General features: G+C 35.7%; 3 protein-coding genes across 4 annotated transcripts in view; all 3 read left to right on the top strand.

Annotated features, from left to right (window-relative positions):
* Positions 1-544, top strand: part of LOC132303546 (peroxisomal ATPase PEX1) — a 41,790-nt gene extending 41,246 nt beyond the window's left edge. For both annotated transcript variants that reach the window (XM_059800852.1, XM_059800865.1), the window contains one exon: positions 114-544. The gene's annotated coding sequence lies outside the window, so the exon portion shown is untranslated. The remainder of the gene's footprint in view (positions 1-113) is intronic.
* Positions 545-13,224: 12,680 nt separating this feature from the next.
* LOC132276423 (receptor-like protein EIX1) lies at positions 13,225-15,796 on the top strand. The gene is made up of 2 exons (XM_059777839.1): positions 13,225-13,270; positions 13,626-15,796. The coding sequence occupies exons 1-2, from the start codon at positions 13,225-13,227 to the stop codon at positions 15,794-15,796; spliced, it is 2,217 nt and encodes a 738-aa protein (XP_059633822.1).
* A 49-nt stretch (positions 15,797-15,845) lies between these two features.
* Positions 15,846-16,523, top strand: LOC132303539 (receptor-like protein EIX2). The gene has a single exon (XM_059800841.1). The coding sequence runs from the start codon at positions 15,846-15,848 to the stop codon at positions 16,521-16,523; it is 678 nt and encodes a 225-aa protein (XP_059656824.1).
* Positions 16,524-18,170: the final 1,647 nt, after the last annotated feature.

Here is an 18,170-nt window from a genome sequence, read left to right as displayed (position 1 = left end):
AATATAATTGCGACATCCCTGAAAATTATTAATACTTTTATATTCACTGTTTTATTATTGTTATTTTAAAATTTATAGTTTGTTGAAATTTGGTGTTGCATGTCTTATTGCAGATTAATCTTGAATCACTGGAAATGCCACGTGTCTTGGGGTATTTCTTATATTCTTCAAATCTTGGGGTTGAAAGGGTTGCCATGTAATATTTTTGATGACTGGTACTTTTTCTCGATGTTTTATTCTGCTGATTTTGAGCAACACTTTAATTGAAGATCCACCATTGGTACAACTGCACATAATTAATTAATAGAAGTCCAAAATTATAAAGCTAAGAAAATATTAGAGAATTGGTCAAATCCTGAAGAATAGAACAAAATTTTGGACCTTTGGCAGTTATCCAGCCAAAATAATTGGCAAACTGATTTTCTTGTAAGTTATATTATTGTCATGCTTATTGCATTTCTTGTAGTAAGGTAATTTCACTACTTTGGTTCTGTATCATGTATTAATGGGACTAGCTAGAGTAGATAAATGTTTTTATTTTTTATTTTTTATTTTTTATTTTTTATTTTTTTGCGTGCGGGTGTCCAAAAGTGTCTGGTTGTGATATAATTTAATTTTCAATTTGATTCCATTTTAATATTCGAGTTTCTTAGAAACAAAAAGAAAAAGAAAATAGAAATGCTCATCAAAGAATATAATTTAGGTTGAATCATTCTTGTTTCAGCACTAGTGACCGGGTGAATTGGTCATTGTATGCTGTTATATTTTTATGAAGGTCTATTGTTTATGTTTTAGAGAGGAAGAAAATGGAGTTTTGGCAGTCACTAAAGCTGAAATATCAATTTGTTTTTAAAATTAATTATGCGTGTAATGAGTCATAACAGAAGATTCACGAGCCTCATTTCTCTGGCTAATACGTTTAGGTAAAAATCTCCCTCGAATGATGCTGTCAATGCGTGCAGCTCGGTATAAAACTATAAAGAATAAAATCATAATATTGATGATATTATTCTTCATAGTATATATATATTTTTCCTAAATATTAGTCTTCATAATATATATATTTTTTTCCTAAATGAAGGATGATATTATTCTTCATAATATTAAAGGTTACATGAATAAAAGGATATGAAAAAAATAGACTTTTCTTGTGGTTTAGGGGACATTATGATTTTATACGCGTTTAAGTTGCTTGTATTGATTTGAACTTGATGTAACCTGCTACTTTGTGATGGGTCAGTGTTGAGGACTTTATCTTCCCCACTGTCACTTCTGCATTGATTCTCAACGTGTGTGTTAGATGAATGTGGAAGATGAGAATGAGCCACAGGACTTGATCTTCCCCACTGCCACGTCTGCATTGACACTCAAACGTGTGTGTTACGATGAATGTGGAAGATGAGAATGAGCCACAACGTAACACATTCGATGAATACGCCTCTCCTAAATTTTGAAATGGTAAGATTGCTCTATTGTGATTTGGAGATTATAAGTTCAAAATCGAAAATAGGCTCTCTTTGAAGAAGTAAGGCTGCCTGATATCTCGGTATTCAATTGGTAAGTGTCTGATTCATGGACATGTTGTCTCGTGAAATCTAGAAAGAAATTATCAAAATCTTCTCTTGTGCAAGAGTAAATTTGTCTCAATTGGTGAGAATGGTTCGGAGTACATGTCACGAAATTATTGGGAAGTCGGCATTGTATTACATTCCAACATTTTTCTATTTCAAATTCTCGTTCTCTGGTGCAACAGTAAATCTGTCCCAATTGGTGAGAATGGTTCGGAGTACATGTTACGAAAATATTGGGACGTGGGTATTGCATTACATTCTAACAATTTTTTATTTCAAATTCTCGTTAAAACAGATATATTGTTGCGCCGGAGAAAATTTTTACCCAGTAAAAAGAAGATCAGTAGTTTGGCGCTGGTCATTTAATTTTCGGAATTGAGTTGTTGGGGTCAGTATATAGACTTTTCTCTTTCCCACTGTTAACACATACACCAAGTGTGGGGGCCAGAATGAGAATTTATTTTGTGACAAACTGACAATCATGGCAGGACTTGAAGATCACTGAATAGTAGTGGGCGTAACATACACGATATGGTGAGATACATCCCTCTTATTGATGGGCCTTCATCTTTCCTTGATTTTCCGCTTGTATTAATCTCTGCAATGACTTAATGCATGCGCCTTATAAAAGTCCTATGTAGGACTGTATTTAGTCATTGCATCTCTTCCTGAACACCATGGCTAACACTACTTTTCTTAGTCTTCTTGTTCGTCTGTTTCTTGTGGTGTGGTTGTTTGGGCCATCATCATATTTCGAGATCAATATCATAAGACTCACTTAAGCCAAGTGCATTGGCAGCGAGAGGAAAGCCCTTCTCAACTTCAAACACGGTCTCAACGATCCTTCCGGTAGACTTTCTTCCTGGAAGGGCGACGATTGCTGCCGATGGAGTGGCGTCCGGTGCAACAACATCTCCGGACATGTCGTCAAGCTCGACCTCAGAAATCCATTTCCATACAGCAGTGAAGCTCTCGCTCCATTAACGGAACTCGATGAACAGAGTGCCTATGAACTACAGTACCGAAGTTCGTGTTTGGGAGGTAACATAAGTTCTTCTTTGCTTCACTTGAAATATTTGAATTATTTGGACCTTAGTTTCAATCAATTCGAAGGAATTCAAATTCCTAAATTCTTGGGTATGTTTGAGAACTTGAGATATCTCAATCTCTCTTCTTCATTGTTTGTTGGAGAGATTCCACCTCATCTTGGGAACCTATCTAGCTTGAATTACCTTCATCTTGGTAGTGATGTAATATTGTTGGGCTTAGTGGGCAAAACTGACCTAGCCACTGCAAATTTGGAATGGCTGTCAGGTCTCTCTTCTTTGAAGGACCTTGACATGGGATATGTGCAAGTCAATGACGTTAATTGGCTGCAATCAATTAACATGCTTCCTAACCTCGTCAAGTTACACTTGCGTGGGTTTTCTGTACCGAGCTTTCCACTCCCGCTTTCACTTTCGCTCCCATTCGTTAACTTAACTTCGCTTTCAGTCCTTGATATCTCTGGTAATGGGTTTAATTCCTCGATACCCAAATGGTTGTCCAATCTCACAAGCCTCACCGAACTTGATCTCAGCCTCAACTACTTCCATGGAGCCATTCCGAGTGAATTCGCAAACTTGAAGTCTTTGGAATCCCTTGATTTGTCAAATAATGTTTTTGAAGGTCAGATACCAATGTTTTTGGGGAATCTTTGCAAGTTTAAAGTTTTAGACCTTTCTCAAAACGAATTCAAAAGTGAGGTGGTTGAGTTTTTTGGTGGATTCTTAGGCTGTCCAACCAATAGCCTAGTGTCACTGAATTTAGAATTTAACTCTTTTGAAGGGGAATTGCCCGATTCAATAGGAATACTTGAGAATCTTCAACATTTGTACCTCTCTCAAAACTCTTTTTGGGGTTCAATTCCGAAATCGATTGGAAATTTGTCATCCTTACAAGAATTGGACCTTTCTGTCAATAAAATGAATGGAACCGTTCCTGAAAGTTTTGGACAGCTCTCAAAACTCATAAGCCTAAATCTCGAAGAGAATTCATGGAAAGGTGTTGTAACAGAAGTTCAGTTGATGAATCTCACGAGGTTAGCATCTTTAAAAATAACAACAGATGAAGTCATGTCCTTCGTTTTCAACGTGACATACAAATGGGTACCCCCATTCAAGCTCAAATTTCTTCGACTGGAAAACTGTCTGGTGGGGCCTCAATTTTCCGTGTGGCTTCAAGTTCAAGATGAACTCACTTCTGTGTCACTTCTAAATGTTGGAATTGTAGATACCATAGCCGAGGAATGGTTTTCCAAGTTATCTTCTCGAGTGTATTTGGATCTGTCTAGCAACCAAATAAAAGGGAAGCTACCCATCCATTTAGAATATCCAAAACTAGATGTTATCGACTTGAGTAATAACTGTTTTGAGGGTTCCCTTCCATTATGGTTCACTAATGCATCAACGCTTTGTCTTCACAACAACTCATTTTCGGGATCAATTCCATCAAATATTGGTGAATTGATGCCAAAATTGATAGAGTTGCTTTTGTTTGAGAACCGTCTCAATGGTACAATTCCATCGTCAATATGTACAATGGAGAGTTTGAATTCAATTGTCCTTAGAAGCAATCAATTATCTGGGAAACTCCCTCAATGTTGGAACAAATTGCAAAATTTACGGTATTTGGATGTTGCGAACAATAGTCTTCCAGGTAATATTCCGAGCTCAGTTGGTTCCCTAAGTTCTCTTGACACATTATTGTTGAGTAGCAATAATCTAGATGGGGAAATTCCTAGATCTTTGCAAAACTGCTCTAGCCTATTGGGCATTGACCTTGGGGAAAACAAATTATCAGGTGAACTACCATTGTGGATTGGACAAAATACAACATCTCTTCAAATACTAGGCCTAAGATCTAACTCGTTTAGGGGAAACATTCCTCGACAATGGTGTAATCTTAAGGATCTTCACATCCTGGATCTTTCCCACAATAATATTTCTGGGATCATTCCCAATTGTTTGGGGAATGTATCTGCTATGGCAGATGGTAATAGCACTTCATTCGCTTACGAGGATCAGCAAGTTACTTTGGTGGCGAAAGGAAGAGAACTCAAATATGGTAGAGGTATCAAATATGTGAAGAACATTGATCTATCAGCAAATAGTTTAGTTGGTGAAATCCCTCAAGAGATAACAAGTCTAGTTGCACTTGGAACTTTAAATTTTTCAATAAATCATTTGTTTGGACGCATACCAGAGAACATTGGAAATTTACGGTATTTGGAAACTTTGGATTTCTCCAATAACAATCTCTGGGGACCAATTCCTCAAAGTTTATCTTCACTAACCTTTTTGTCTCACTTGAACTTTTCTCAAACCAACTTGGTAGGAAAAATTCCAATTGGAAATCAACTCCAGACACTCGATGATTCGTCTATTTATGAAGGTAACCCTTTACTGTGCGGGTTTCCTCTTCCAACCAAGTGCGGAGGTGATGATACATCCAATGTGCCTCTCCCCAGTGGAGAAGGTTTGGATGACAACGATGCTAAAAATGATCTTGACATGGCATGGTTTTATATTAGCATGGGACCTGGATTTATTGTTGGATTTTGGGTTGTTTTCGGTACTTTGTTGATAAAGAAGTCATGGAGGCGTGCCTACTTTCAGTTCTTGGAGATTTGTTTTGAAAAGATAGCTCTTATGATTGCATTGGGCGTGGCTCGTTTGCGAAGAAAATGGGCTGGGTGAAAATTTAATCTTGTTGATGATAATATATACGGTCTATTTAATTTCGGTATATCTGTGTAAGCCTAAGTATGTACGCACTGGCAAGTACTGTAGTGCTTTGTGATTTGCTTTGCGATTTCTTATATTTTGGAGATGATGTGTAATGTGTGCAAAAATACATCGTCATGGAATATATTCATCACGTTACCATTTCCTTTTTCAATTCGTAGTTTTGCAAACTCTAGCTTACTAATTGGCCCGGTGTGTTCGTACGGAGGACTCTCTCGATTATGTATAACATTCCTAGCTTTCTTAACTATAAATGAGTTAGGGTATTATTTAGTGACCTAATTGATAGAGCATTCGACCATCTCTCAAGCGGATATGTCAGTATTTGAATCTTCCCTCTCCTTAATTTGCAGGTGTGTCAAATATATATATTTTATTTTAAAAAGTTGAATTTTTAAAAAATCAAAAAATTGTTTATGAAAATTTGATTCGTTCTATCTTATCACTCCTCTATGTTTTTTTTTTTTTTTCATATAAGTATACAAGTCTTCATCTCTACTCATTATAGTTGCACTCTTTCTCATTCCCCCCACCCCCCAAAATTTCTGACGAGGCACTCCAAAAATTGATATAGTAAAGCTAAAGGAGGAGTCAATCACAAAAATTGATATAGTAAAATTGATATAGTAAAGCTATCAACAGTGATTTCAAAATCATATAAGTCTGCATCTCTACTCATTATAGTTGCACTTTTTCCCATTCCCCCCACCCCCCAAAATTTCTGACGAGGCACTCCAAAACTTGATATAATAAAGCTAAAGGAGGAGTCAATCACAAAATAGAGCTATCAACAATGATTTCAAAATCTTAATGAATTGTAGCTTCAAGACCTAGAATCTATGCCATGGTATGTTCCTTTCTCCTTAGGTTATCTCCCATGTTATATTGGACAATATTCCAAATCTAGATGCAAGTTCAAATTTCATCTTGGATTGTTTCGAGTATTTTAAAATTTAAATATTAAAGTTACATCTTATAATAAGTTAAGTTTGTAGAGTAAATTGCGGTTAACATGGTATTGGAGGCAAAAGTTTCGAATTCAAATCTTACTTAACCTTGATAATTAAAATTGAAACACACAGTTTGTGTTGGAAATATTTATAATATATTTTCAAATTAATTTGTGAATTAATGTTTTGTTATATTTAAATTCAAAAATGGTGTTTTCTTATAAACGAATAACTTCTCAGAAAGTAATATGCTTATGGTAATTTTAAATTGACAAGGTGTTTTGACACACAAAAAAAAAAAAAAAAAAAGAAATATTGATTTATTCTCTCTCTAAAATATTATTTTTTATTCCTACTTTTCTTTCCTGGGTATTCTCTATCGATCATAGACTGTGTTACAAGTGTTCTAGGTTGTAATGTGTTGTGCAACGTTAAATTATAACAACAAACTCCTTGTATCGTGAAAGTCATAACCCTTGTTGCACTGGCTTTATAGTAAAGGGACGAATTTCACTTAAAAAAAAAAAAAAAAGCGTAATTCTCAAGTGGTTAGTGATTCAGAACTCAGAAGTGGTATTTCGGTTAGAAGTTCTTGCAGAAACGTATTATTACCTGGATCGTGGTTGCACCTCATTCCTAAACACTCCAAATATATGCTGCTTTTGTAGCCTTGAACCAGAATCACGCAACCATATCTTCTTTCTTATCCGTTTCTCTCTCCCATTTGGAGATTTATCCAAACATGACATGAGTTTCATATTCTTCCCTCTTCCTAGAACGAGTTGGTTGCTTGGGGATCCCACCATTGGAAGGGGAAATCAAGCAATTACAGAGCCACTGTCTCTCGCCTTGCTTTCGCTTCTCCGGTTTACAATGTCTGGTCAGAGCGCAATCGCAGGGTCTTAAAAAAAATCGCATCTGTGCAAACTCCCTGCTGTATCGAACACTCAGCACAATGAGACTCAAGCTAATGTCTTGCTCTTTTGATCACACTCCTGCTGCTCGCCACATAATCAGTGAATGGGATCTATCAGCCTGTGTTCTCCGACCACCGCTAAGGCCTCTTGATTGGCCAGTTAGAGCGAGACATCATCTTCTGCTCCCTTTCTTGTCATCAGATTTGTGACCTCAAAGAGATTCAGTTAGGATCCATGTCTCATGGGCTCTTTTGGTTGGGTTAGGCTTGTTGTGGAAAAAAACACAAAATAACGGAATGATGTGATGCCAGTTGTTGCGGTAGAAACCCAAAAATAACGAGAAATAATCACAAGAATCAACTTGGAAACTAATTTTCAGCAAATTCCTAACACAGATGAACTCGTTCCAAAAAACCTTTGAACTGGTGCGATCGGGTTATCATGTCCAATTGGTTCAAGAAAAAGTTGAACTAATCCATTAGAGTTATTATGTCCAATTGATTTACGAAAAAGTTAAACTGGTTCAACTAACTTGTAATCATTCTAACTGAAAGGGGTATAAATGAGTCGGTATACAATACTACCCAACAACTTAAGCTCACCCGTTATAGTTGGTATTAATTATAGCCAGATTCAATCCTTGATCCGGTGCCACGCTAAGCGCCCGGCCCAAAAGGCGTCCTGGTGAGCCACACCACCCGGGTAGTCAGGGTGGCTCGACCGCAATGAGGGTTTTTTTAAGGACTGGGCTTGTACAAACTACTTCTTTCTGGCCTATATATATTTTATTTTATTAATATACCATTAACCTGACAATATATGATTCTCAAAGTCCAGGATAAGCCAGTTGTTGGAGATTCAAGAGGAAGGATTTTGTGCTAAGTACTTTGGTATGCCAGCAATTATTGGTCGATCCAAATGGGATGTTTTTCATTACATTGTTCAACGGGTTGCTGATAGATTAACGTATTGGAAATCCCTCTTACTGAATCCCGCTGGCAAGGAGGTCTTAATCAAGGTAGACGTATTGGAAATCCCTCTTACTGAATCCGTTGGCAAGGAGGTCTTAATCAAGGTAGTGCTGGGGGCTTTACCAACAAATGTGATGTCTTGCTTTAAGTTGCCACGGAAACTATGGAATTTCATTCTGAAGCATGTCCGGCGATTCTGGTGGGGTAAACCGGATGGTTCTCCCAGTATTAATTGGGTTGCCTGGGAGTTTTTATGTGCGTTGAAAGTGGAAGGGGGGCTGGGATTTTGTAGCTTTAAGCATTTAATACGGCATTGTTGGCTAAACAGGGTTGGAACTTTTAGGTTCTACAAAATGGATTGGCTTTTAAGTTGTTTAAAGCCAAATATTTTCGCTATTGTTCCTTTTTGGACGCCTGATTGTGATCTAATCCTTCATGGGCCTGGCGGAGTATATGATCTACTCAATCTCTTATTGTGGCCAGTTCTCGATGGATTGTGGGAGATGGGAGGTCTATTCATATATGGGAGGACTGTTGGATTCCTGGTATGTCTCATTCGCTTCCGTTACTAGTTACTTCTGTGGCTCCCCAGTTTGTGGCTGACTTGATTGATCATTCCAACCAAGGATGGAATGTGGGATTGATTCAACAGTTGTTTCCATTGGACATTGTTGCCTCTATTCTTCAATGTAGCTTTAGTTTATTCTTTAAAAAAGGTGTGTTGGGTTGGAATTTAGAGACTAATGGTATGTTCTTTGTGAAATTTGAGTATCATTTGGCTTATCATTTATTGTGTAGTGGAAGTAGGTCTCTGGAGATCTCTACTTCAGATCCTGTTGTTCAGTTGTTGTGGGATAGTCTTTGGTCTTGCAAAATCCAGCCCAAGATTAAGCATTTCCTGTGGAGGTGTTGTAAGTTGGCTCTTCCAGTTCGAAAATGTCTCCTTGGTCATGGCCTTACTGTTGAGGTTGTGTGCCCTCATTGTGGCTTGGATGAGGAATCTATTGAGCATTTGCTTTTTCTGCGCCTTCACTCTGTTTAGGTTTGGAAGCTTTCACCACATCAAATTATATATATATATATATATATATATTCATGCATTAGCATGGGGTGAGAAAAGGAAAGGAAAGTGTTTTGGAAAGGGAAAAGAAAGGAGGGTGTTTTGAGAAGGAAAGAAATCTGTTTTTGGGAAAAGGTTTGGGAATGGGAAGTGACATTATTTGCATGGCATTACACTCATTGTGTATGGACATGTATATAAAGATGTGTGATGATATATTTTTTCACCAAAATAAATACGACCCCTCTTCAATGTGCTGTTCTTTGGTTGGATTCACGGGATCGTTAAGGGGTGCGTTTTAGGCACTCCCTACTGAGCTTTATGCTCACCCCATTATATTAACATTTTTCAGGTCACGGGAAGAAGGTGGCGGATGACCATCCACCATAAGCACGAGGGACACTTAGAAGAATGTTTTGTACCCTTTGTATTTTAAATCCGTTTCTTTGTAAAAATATCATTTTGGGATGTACAAGTTGTAAAATATGGGCTTGTAATGTAACTTTGAATCCTTGATAGCATTTCATTGTAAATTGAATTAAATTTAAAGACAATGTAGTATCTTTTTTTTATTTATTTAAAAAAGTGTGATGGGACAGGTTTGGATGAATTTCAAGGTCCCTACCAAAGCCTTTCTTCATTTTCACAATTACAGCATTTCAGCAGCTGAAACCCAGTTCACTGTTGAACTCATAACCGGCCAACTGAAATGCTTGTTTCTTTGTTCTTTTCTTCAGTGATATCCATCTAGAATCTTGGGAAGTTGCATAGAGCCTTGTGAAGCATAGATATGACCTAAGAATGATGTTTTTGATACTAGACTTGAAGTGTTGACTTAAGTGACATCGGGTTCCGGTAAGGACCCGGTTAACGATTCGGACCCACGGGTTCGGGTCGTTACAATCTGTCTTCGTAAAACAGTTTTATGGGCTTTGTCTTTTTCTTTTGATCATGTTTGGTTTGAATGTGACTCTCTTGTTATGGTCAAGGCTGTGTCTGGTGTTATCTTGGGCGTATGAAAATTCATGTGATCTCTTTTGATGTTCAAGTGGCACTTCGAAGCTTTTCTTTATCTTTTCTTAGTCATGTTTATAGGCATGACAATGAGGTTGCCCATGCTCTTGTAGCTTTGTCTAGAAGTCATATACCAAAGGATGTGGTTAGCAGCTACGGATTGTATGTCTTGATGTGCTTTTGCTGCCCCTCTGTGTTTGTCAGGTTAAAAAAAAAAAAATAAAAAAAAAAGGTTTAATTTAATCGATAAGGACAACACAATTGAAGTTTTTTTTGGTTGTGTTTTTGGAACCTCAGTTAATGTTGTCTTGTCGAATTTAGGAGGGAAGGAATAAATCAATTCCATTAAGTGTGGCGTGTGGATCATGAACAGAATAAAAACATCGTCTTTCTCACTACCTCGTCGTCTAAGACCCTATGAGTGCGGAGAGGGTCTACTACGTTGACACATGAGACACTTACTAATGAATATTATTTATTTATTTTGAAAACTTTCTTTTTATTTATTACTCTCTCAAATTAAATTTTTAAATTTATATTTTTTCTTGTCTCAAAATAAATATTTTAGTATTACTTTACTGATAAATTTTAGTATTTTATTTTATTAATAGTGAATGAATTGACAAATTTATTCATATAGTGATTAATGCAAGAAAGTTAAATTGATAATGTTATGAAAAAAAAAAAAAAAATTAATACTTTGACTTTTCAAGACATTTATTTGGGACACAAAAAAATAAAAAAATTCACATTTATTTTGAGACAAGGAGTAACAAATTTGTACTAATTCCTTGTCCGACATATAACTACCATTGAAAAAATAGTGCAGTACATAGAATTGAAAAAAAAATAAAAATCAATTTGAAAAGATTGATATAAGAGTTGATATAAATTAGTACAGTGTAATTTAACGTTGGTACATCTTCTAAAACGAAGTGAAAAAAACGTGTATAGAAATTGCCTTGCATAATATATTTAGTTATGTATAGATATAATAATATATAAATATAATATATTATAATTTATTCACCAAAATAAAATTTTAAATTTCAGAAAAATTGCGTCGCATAATTTAATGAATTTCACAACCAGGGTTAATTATAAACAAATAATATAAGTAATTTTAGTTAGATCATTGTTAAAGTTAATTTGATTGCATTTCCAAAAGCATCTCCATCTAAATTACTTTTATTTTATTTTATTTATTTATTTATTATTATTATTATTATTATTTTGTTTTAAATAAATCTAATTTGTTATAATAAATTTATATAAAAAAAAAACTTGGACTAATTTTTTTTAACTACAACTCTTGTTTTATATATTTGGTGTAAAAATATATCTACTAATAGTAACCAATCAAGTGTCATGTTTAGACCCAATAACTTTTACAAATTTACTTTAATAAACGATTGATTCGTGAATGGAATGAGAAAGAGGGAAGAGAAAAAAATATGTTAACGTGGATGTGTAAAAGGGTTGAATAAAATACACAATAATTTTACACATTAACGAGGTGTTAATGTATCTTAACATACTATTGAAGATAAATTTTTTTTTTACATATTGTGTACATTTTACACCAAAAAAAAAGTCTTTTTAACACACTGTTGGATATGCTCTAATGGTTGTCATGGTTGTTTATATATATATATATATATATTTGTAAATCTGATATGTCATAATAGATTTACACAAAAATTTTGGACTAATTATTTTTAGTTCCAGCCATTATTCTATTTCTTCTGTGTATATATATATATATATATATATATATATATCTACTAATAACAACCACCTATATGTCATGCATGCTCAAGACGTCACATAACTTTTATAAACCTACTTAGCATATATGATTGATTTGTCAATGGAATGAGAAAGAGGGAGGGGAGAAAAAATATGTTAATGTGACTGTGTCAAGGAGTTGTGTAAAATACATAACAATTTTATACATTTACGAGACAACCATGTAGCTTAACATAGTAATAGAAATAAATTCTTATTACACATTATATATATATTTTACAAAATTTTTTTTAAAAGAGGAGATGCTCTAAAGATAGCATAATTGATGCACATGTCCCTGTTGTGGAATTGAGAAAAAAGGAGAAGAAAAAAACAACAAAAAAAAATTTAACTTGGTGGGTCCATTTAATTCTAGGAGTTGTGTTGTGGGGCCACCATATGAAGACTTTCTGACTTTGTCAAGTCTTCCTAAGCTCCATACACCACTGGCGTAACACATACGATGAATGTGGCCTGCGAATGTGTGATAATGAGACTTTGTTTTGTGACTTATCGACATGGCAGTTGACTCTCTTGTGGACTTGGAGATCAGTCCAATAGCTGTTGGCACAGCGTACTATTTATATCTTCCCAAAAAGTAGGAATTACTAATTTCATTATATATATACATAAATGTATAATGTATAAAATAAAAAAACTCGAAAATAATTTCAACAAGAAGAAAAAAAAAAAAAAAAAAAAAGGAAAATTACTAAGTAATACCATAAAAAGTACGGCTGGGATTTGGGTGGACCTATCCCAAGCAACTCGATTCTCGCTAGAAAATTTTATTGGTGTGAAAAATGTTGTTAAGACCATGGGACATGGTCGGGATTGGGTTTAAACGTTATTAAAATCTGAATTTATTTTGAGTGGAATTTGGGATTAGATTTTTCTAACCTATGAACCTGAAATATAAGAAAAGTATATACAAGTGTGTGTGTATATATATATATATAAATGTTATAAGTTTTATAGATGATTTAATATTTATAGCAAGATATTGAACTAACTTACACACATTTGCTTTAAAATTTTAAAGTAAAAAATTATAATAATTGAATTTTAGTTAAGGAAACAAAGTAATAAAGAATAAAAATGCAAAGATGAGTGGCGTGTGCTCAACTAAAATATGACTTCCGTGCAGTATAATACACATTAAGATATGATGGGTTACTCTAAATTTGGACTTGGTATCGACTATGGTGCTAGAAGTTAGAACCTTGAGTTTGGTGTTGGCTAACCTCTTAGCCGCCCAAGTTCCATCCCTAGTAAAAAGTGAGGGCAGATTTGGTAGTTCATAGTTACTGGTGTAATGCTCCTGTGTGGAAGTCTTAATTTAGCGGAAGACTAAAGAATAGTAGTAGTAGACTTTAGTGAGAGCCACTTTCGTTGCCTTCCGCTTCTAGCTTCTCTGCAATGACTTCAAGTCTTCAAGACTCCTCTTATAAAAGACATATATATATGTGTGTGTGTGTGTTGTGAATACTCTCATAATCTCATTGCATATCTTCAAGAACACTATAGGTAGCAATAGTACTTATCTTAGTCTTGTTGTTTTTGTTCTAGTGTGGTTGTTAGGATCATCTGCCAAGTGCATTGAGAGGGAGAGGAAAGCACTTGTCACCTTCAAACATGGTCTCAATGATCCTTCTGGTAGACTTTCTTCTTGGAAGGGTGATGATTGCTGCCGATGGAGTGGCGTCAGATGCAACAACATATCCGGACATGTCGTCAAGCTCGACCTCAGAAACTCATTTCCAATACCCAGCGTTGAGGATTATAATTCATTGCAGTTCTATGAAAAGATGACCTATGAATCACAATACCAACGGTCTCTTTTGAGAGGTAACATAAGTTCTTCTTTGCTTCAGTTGAAATATTTGAATTATTTGGACTTGAGCGTCAATTGTTTTGAAGGAATTCAAATTCCTAAATTCTTGGGTATGTTTGAGCACTTGAAATATCTCAATCTCTCTTCTTCATTCTTTTCGGGAGAGATTCCACCTCATCTTGGAAATCTATCCAACCTGAGATATCTTCATCTTGGTTTTGATACAATATTCACTGCAAATTTGGAATGGCTCTCACATCTCTCATCTTTGAAATACCTTAAAATGGAAAACATTGGAGTCTATGACACTGATTGGCTACAATCAATCAATATGCTTCCTAACCTTGTGGAGTTACACTTGCCTTCGTGTTTTCTACCGAGCCTTCCACTCTCACTCTCGTTCGTGAACTTAACTTTGCTTTCAGTCCTTGATATCTCTGGTAATGTGTTTAACTCCTCAATACCAAACTGGTTGTCTAATCTTACGATCCTCACGGAACTTCATCTCAGCACAAATCACTTCAATGGAGCCAGTCCGAGAGAATTTGTGAACTTCGAGTCTTTGGAAGACCTTGATTTGTCTGACAATGATTTCAAAGGTCAAATACCAAGATTTTTTGAAAATCTTTGCAAACTTAAAATTTTAGACCTTTCTACAAACAATTTCAACAGTGGGGTGGTTGAGTTTTTTGGTGGATTCTCAGGCTGTCCAACCAATAGCCTAGTATCACTAAATTTAGGGTCTAACTCTTTTGGAGGGGAACTGCCTGATTCAATAGGAAGATTTAAGAATCTTCAACATTTGTACCTCTTTCAAAACTCCTTCTGGGGTTCAATTCCAACATCGATTGGAAATTTGTCAAACTTGCAAGAATTGGACATGTCCGAAAATGAGATGAATGGATCCATTCCTTTTGGACAACTCTCAAATCTCATAAAACTAAATCTCAATTGGAATTCATGGGAAAGTGTTGTAACAGAAGCTCAATTGATAAATCTCACAAGATTAGAATATTTATCAATAAGATTAGCGGACAATGTCACATCCTTGGTTTTCAATGTGACATACGAATGGATACCCCCTTTCAGGCTAGAGTATCTTGAGCTAAAAAATTGCTTAGTGGGCCCTAGATTCCCAATATGGGTTCAAGTTCAAAGTGATCTCGCTCATGTGGTACTAAAAAATGTTGGAATTATAGATACCATACCTGAGCAATGGTTTTCCATGTTATCTTCCAAAGTCACCTATTTGGATGTATCTGGCAACCAAATAAATGGGAAGCTACCAATCCATTTAGCATATCCAAATCTACACTATTTGGATTTGAGTAATAATCGTTTTGAGGGTTCCCTTCCATTATGGTCCACTAATGTTTCTGTGCTTTATATTAACAACAACTCATTTGCGGGACCGATTCCATCAAATATTGCTGAATTGATGCCGCGATTGCGTCTTTTCTATATGTTTGAGAATCGTCTCAGTGGTACAATTCCATCATCGATTTGTACAATGGAAGATTTGGAATATCTTATCCTCAGGACTAATCAATTATCTGGAGAAATACCTCAGTGCTGGAATGAATCACAAAATTTAATCTTCATGGATGTAGCGAGCAATAATCTATCAGGTAACATTCCAAGCTCATTGGGTTTGTTGAGTTCTCTTAAGGTATTAATGTTGAGCAACAATCATCTACAAGGGGAAATTCCTCCATCCTTGCAAAAGTGCAATTTGACATTGATTGATCTTGGAGGAAACAAATTGTCAGGAAAATTACCTTTGTGGATAGGAGAACGTGCCACTGCACAAATACTTCGGTTGACAATGGTGCAATCTCACAAATCTTCACACCCTAGATCTTGCATGCAACAACCTTTCTGGAGTTATTCCTCATTGTTTGGGTAATTTGTTAGCTCTGGGTAAACTAGGTGATGATTTTGAGTACCTAGAGAACATGGAGCAAATGATGGTTGTGGCAAAAGGACAAGAGCTCAAATATCATGGCGGGACTATACACTATGTCAAGAGCATTGATCTTTCAGCAAATAACCTAGTTGGTGGAATTCCTGAAGAGATAACAAGCCTTGTTGCCCTTGGTACCTTAAATTTTTCAATGAATGATTTGTCTGGATGCATCCCGGATAATATTGGAAACCTGCGGTGGTTGGAAACCTTAGATGTTTCAGACAACAATCTATCGGGACTGATTCCTCAAAGTTTTTCTTCATTAACATCTTTGGCTCATTTGAATCTTTCTTACAACAACTTGGTAGGAAAAATTCCCTCTGGATATCAGCTCCAAACACTCGATGATCCATCCATTTATGAAGGTAACCCTTTGTTGTGCGGACTACCTCTTCCAACCAAGTGCCCTGGTGATGATACATCTAATGTGTCTCCTCCTAGTGGAGGAGGTCTGGATGACGATGACAATGAAAATGATCTTGACATGGCATGGTTCTATATTAGCATGGGACCCGGATTTGTTGTTGGATTTTGGGTTGTTTTTGGTACTTTATTGATAAAGAAGTCATGGAGGCATGTCTACTTTCAGTTCTTGGAGAACATGATTGAAAGCATAGCTCTTAAGATTGCATTGGGAGTGGCTCGTTTGGGAAGAAGAAGGGCTTAGTGAAAAATTAATCTTGTTGGTGAGAAGGTCTTCTAATCTATTTGTTTCGAGTGTATCTGTGTGAGTGTGCAAGCACGGGCAAGTGCAATGCTCTGTGACTTGCTTTGTTGTTTTCTTCTATTTAGGAGTTGATGTGCAAGCATGTGTGCAATAATAAATTGTCATGTATAATTCCATCAAAAAACCATTTCCATTATCAAATAATATAGTTTTCGAACTCTAGTTATTGGTAATTAGGCTATTCCAATCTACGAATCTGTGTCATAATAACTGAAGGCATATTATTGATGCAAAGACTAATAATATGTACATTTAATTATTGCAAAGACTAAATCAGAGCGTACGAGTTCGACTACGACACCAATTTTGTGCTATATAGTGCTTGGGGTTGCTCATCACACTTCCATTCTTAATGCCTATGTAGCATTGGAAACCGTAACCACGCAAAATTAATTAATTGAAGTGCAAATTGATAAAGCTAAGAAAACATTAACGAATAAGTCAAATCCTAAGCATAGAACAAAATTTTATATTTTTAATTTGACAGTGATCCTTGCATAATGCATATTCTTGGCATTTGTTTCTTAGAGCGGGTCTGGAATTACTTTTCAACTGCTTAAAAGCACTTTTAAAAGCCATTAGGTTCTCAGATTTAGTTATTCTATTGCTGCATCATGGTCAAAGTATTCTTCTTTATATTTTTAATTTGACAGTGATCCTTGCATAATGCATATTCTTGGCATTTGTTTCTTAGAGCGGGTCTGGAATTACTTTTCAACTGCTTAAAAGCACTTTTAAAAGCCATTAGGTTCTCAGATTTAGTTATTCTATTGCTGCATCATGGTCAAAGTATTCTTCTTTATACCTCCCTGGTTTAGCTTGATATATAATGTCAATCATTTGTGATGGTGTTCTTGTCGGAGTTATTGTAGTAGTTTCGATCCTTTAGCCAGTGATGTTGATTCTGATGCCATATGACTGAAGGATTTAGTGAAGCTCTCCTCCAAGCTCTGCTCTCTGGCGCACAGCTTGCTGCAGTTCACGACCTTCTGGACAGTGGCGAGAAGACTGGGAAAAAGCCGGTCATCACCAATCTTCTCCAGAAGCAGTTATATGGCATTTACAGCCAGTTCTTGGATTCAAATATATCAGTTGCTGCACAGATCTCTCTCGTGCCGGCTGGCACTGACACATTTCGCCTTATATATATATATCTTCAGATTTTGGCTTTTAAATAACTGTTAATCCTTAAATTGGCTTTTTCAGATTTTAGCTTTTAACTAATTGTTAACCCTTAAAATTGCTAGTACAGGCGTGCCAGAATTAATGGGCTTGGTACAATTTGTAGAGATCCGATCAATTTACGTCTCTTTTGTGAAATAATTTGGACATGCGATTATGGAAGGAGAGAACATTAACTTTCTAGAATGGGTTCTAATTGCCTTAAGAAAATAGTACTTTAAAATTGTAAATGAGAATGAATTGGAGTTGAAATTGAAAGGGAAGCGTGTACAGAAATTAAAGAAAGTAATGTTGCTGGAAACGAGTTTTGCAAGGAAAGGAAATAACAGAGAGCGAGAGACCTACTGTAAAAGGAAATTGAAGAGGATAAGGAAACAACTAATAAATAAATTAAATTAAATTAGA

This window comes from Cornus florida, unplaced genomic scaffold (assembly GCF_030987335.1).
Source record: "Cornus florida cultivar Cherokee Brave unplaced genomic scaffold, ASM3098733v1 CherokeeBrave_3.0.0_Hap2_Chr01, whole genome shotgun sequence".
Classification (NCBI taxonomy): Eukaryota; Viridiplantae; Streptophyta; class Magnoliopsida; order Cornales; family Cornaceae; genus Cornus; species Cornus florida.
This window is presented reverse-complemented; position numbering and strand designations above follow the sequence as displayed.

Excerpts from the sequence above, each read along its gene's own strand:
- LOC132303539 (XM_059800841.1), top strand. The coding sequence starts at position 15,846 with ATGGAGCAAATGATGGTTGTGGCAAAAGGACAAGAGCTCAAATATCAT.
- LOC132276423 (XM_059777839.1), top strand. The coding sequence starts at position 13,225 with ATGGGTTACTCTAAATTTGGACTTGGTATCGACTATGGTGCTAGAA. Across the intron at positions 13,271-13,625 it reads TATCGACTATGGTGCTAGAA|TGTGGTTGTTAGGATCATCT; the intron begins GTTAGAACCTTG and ends TTTTTGTTCTAG.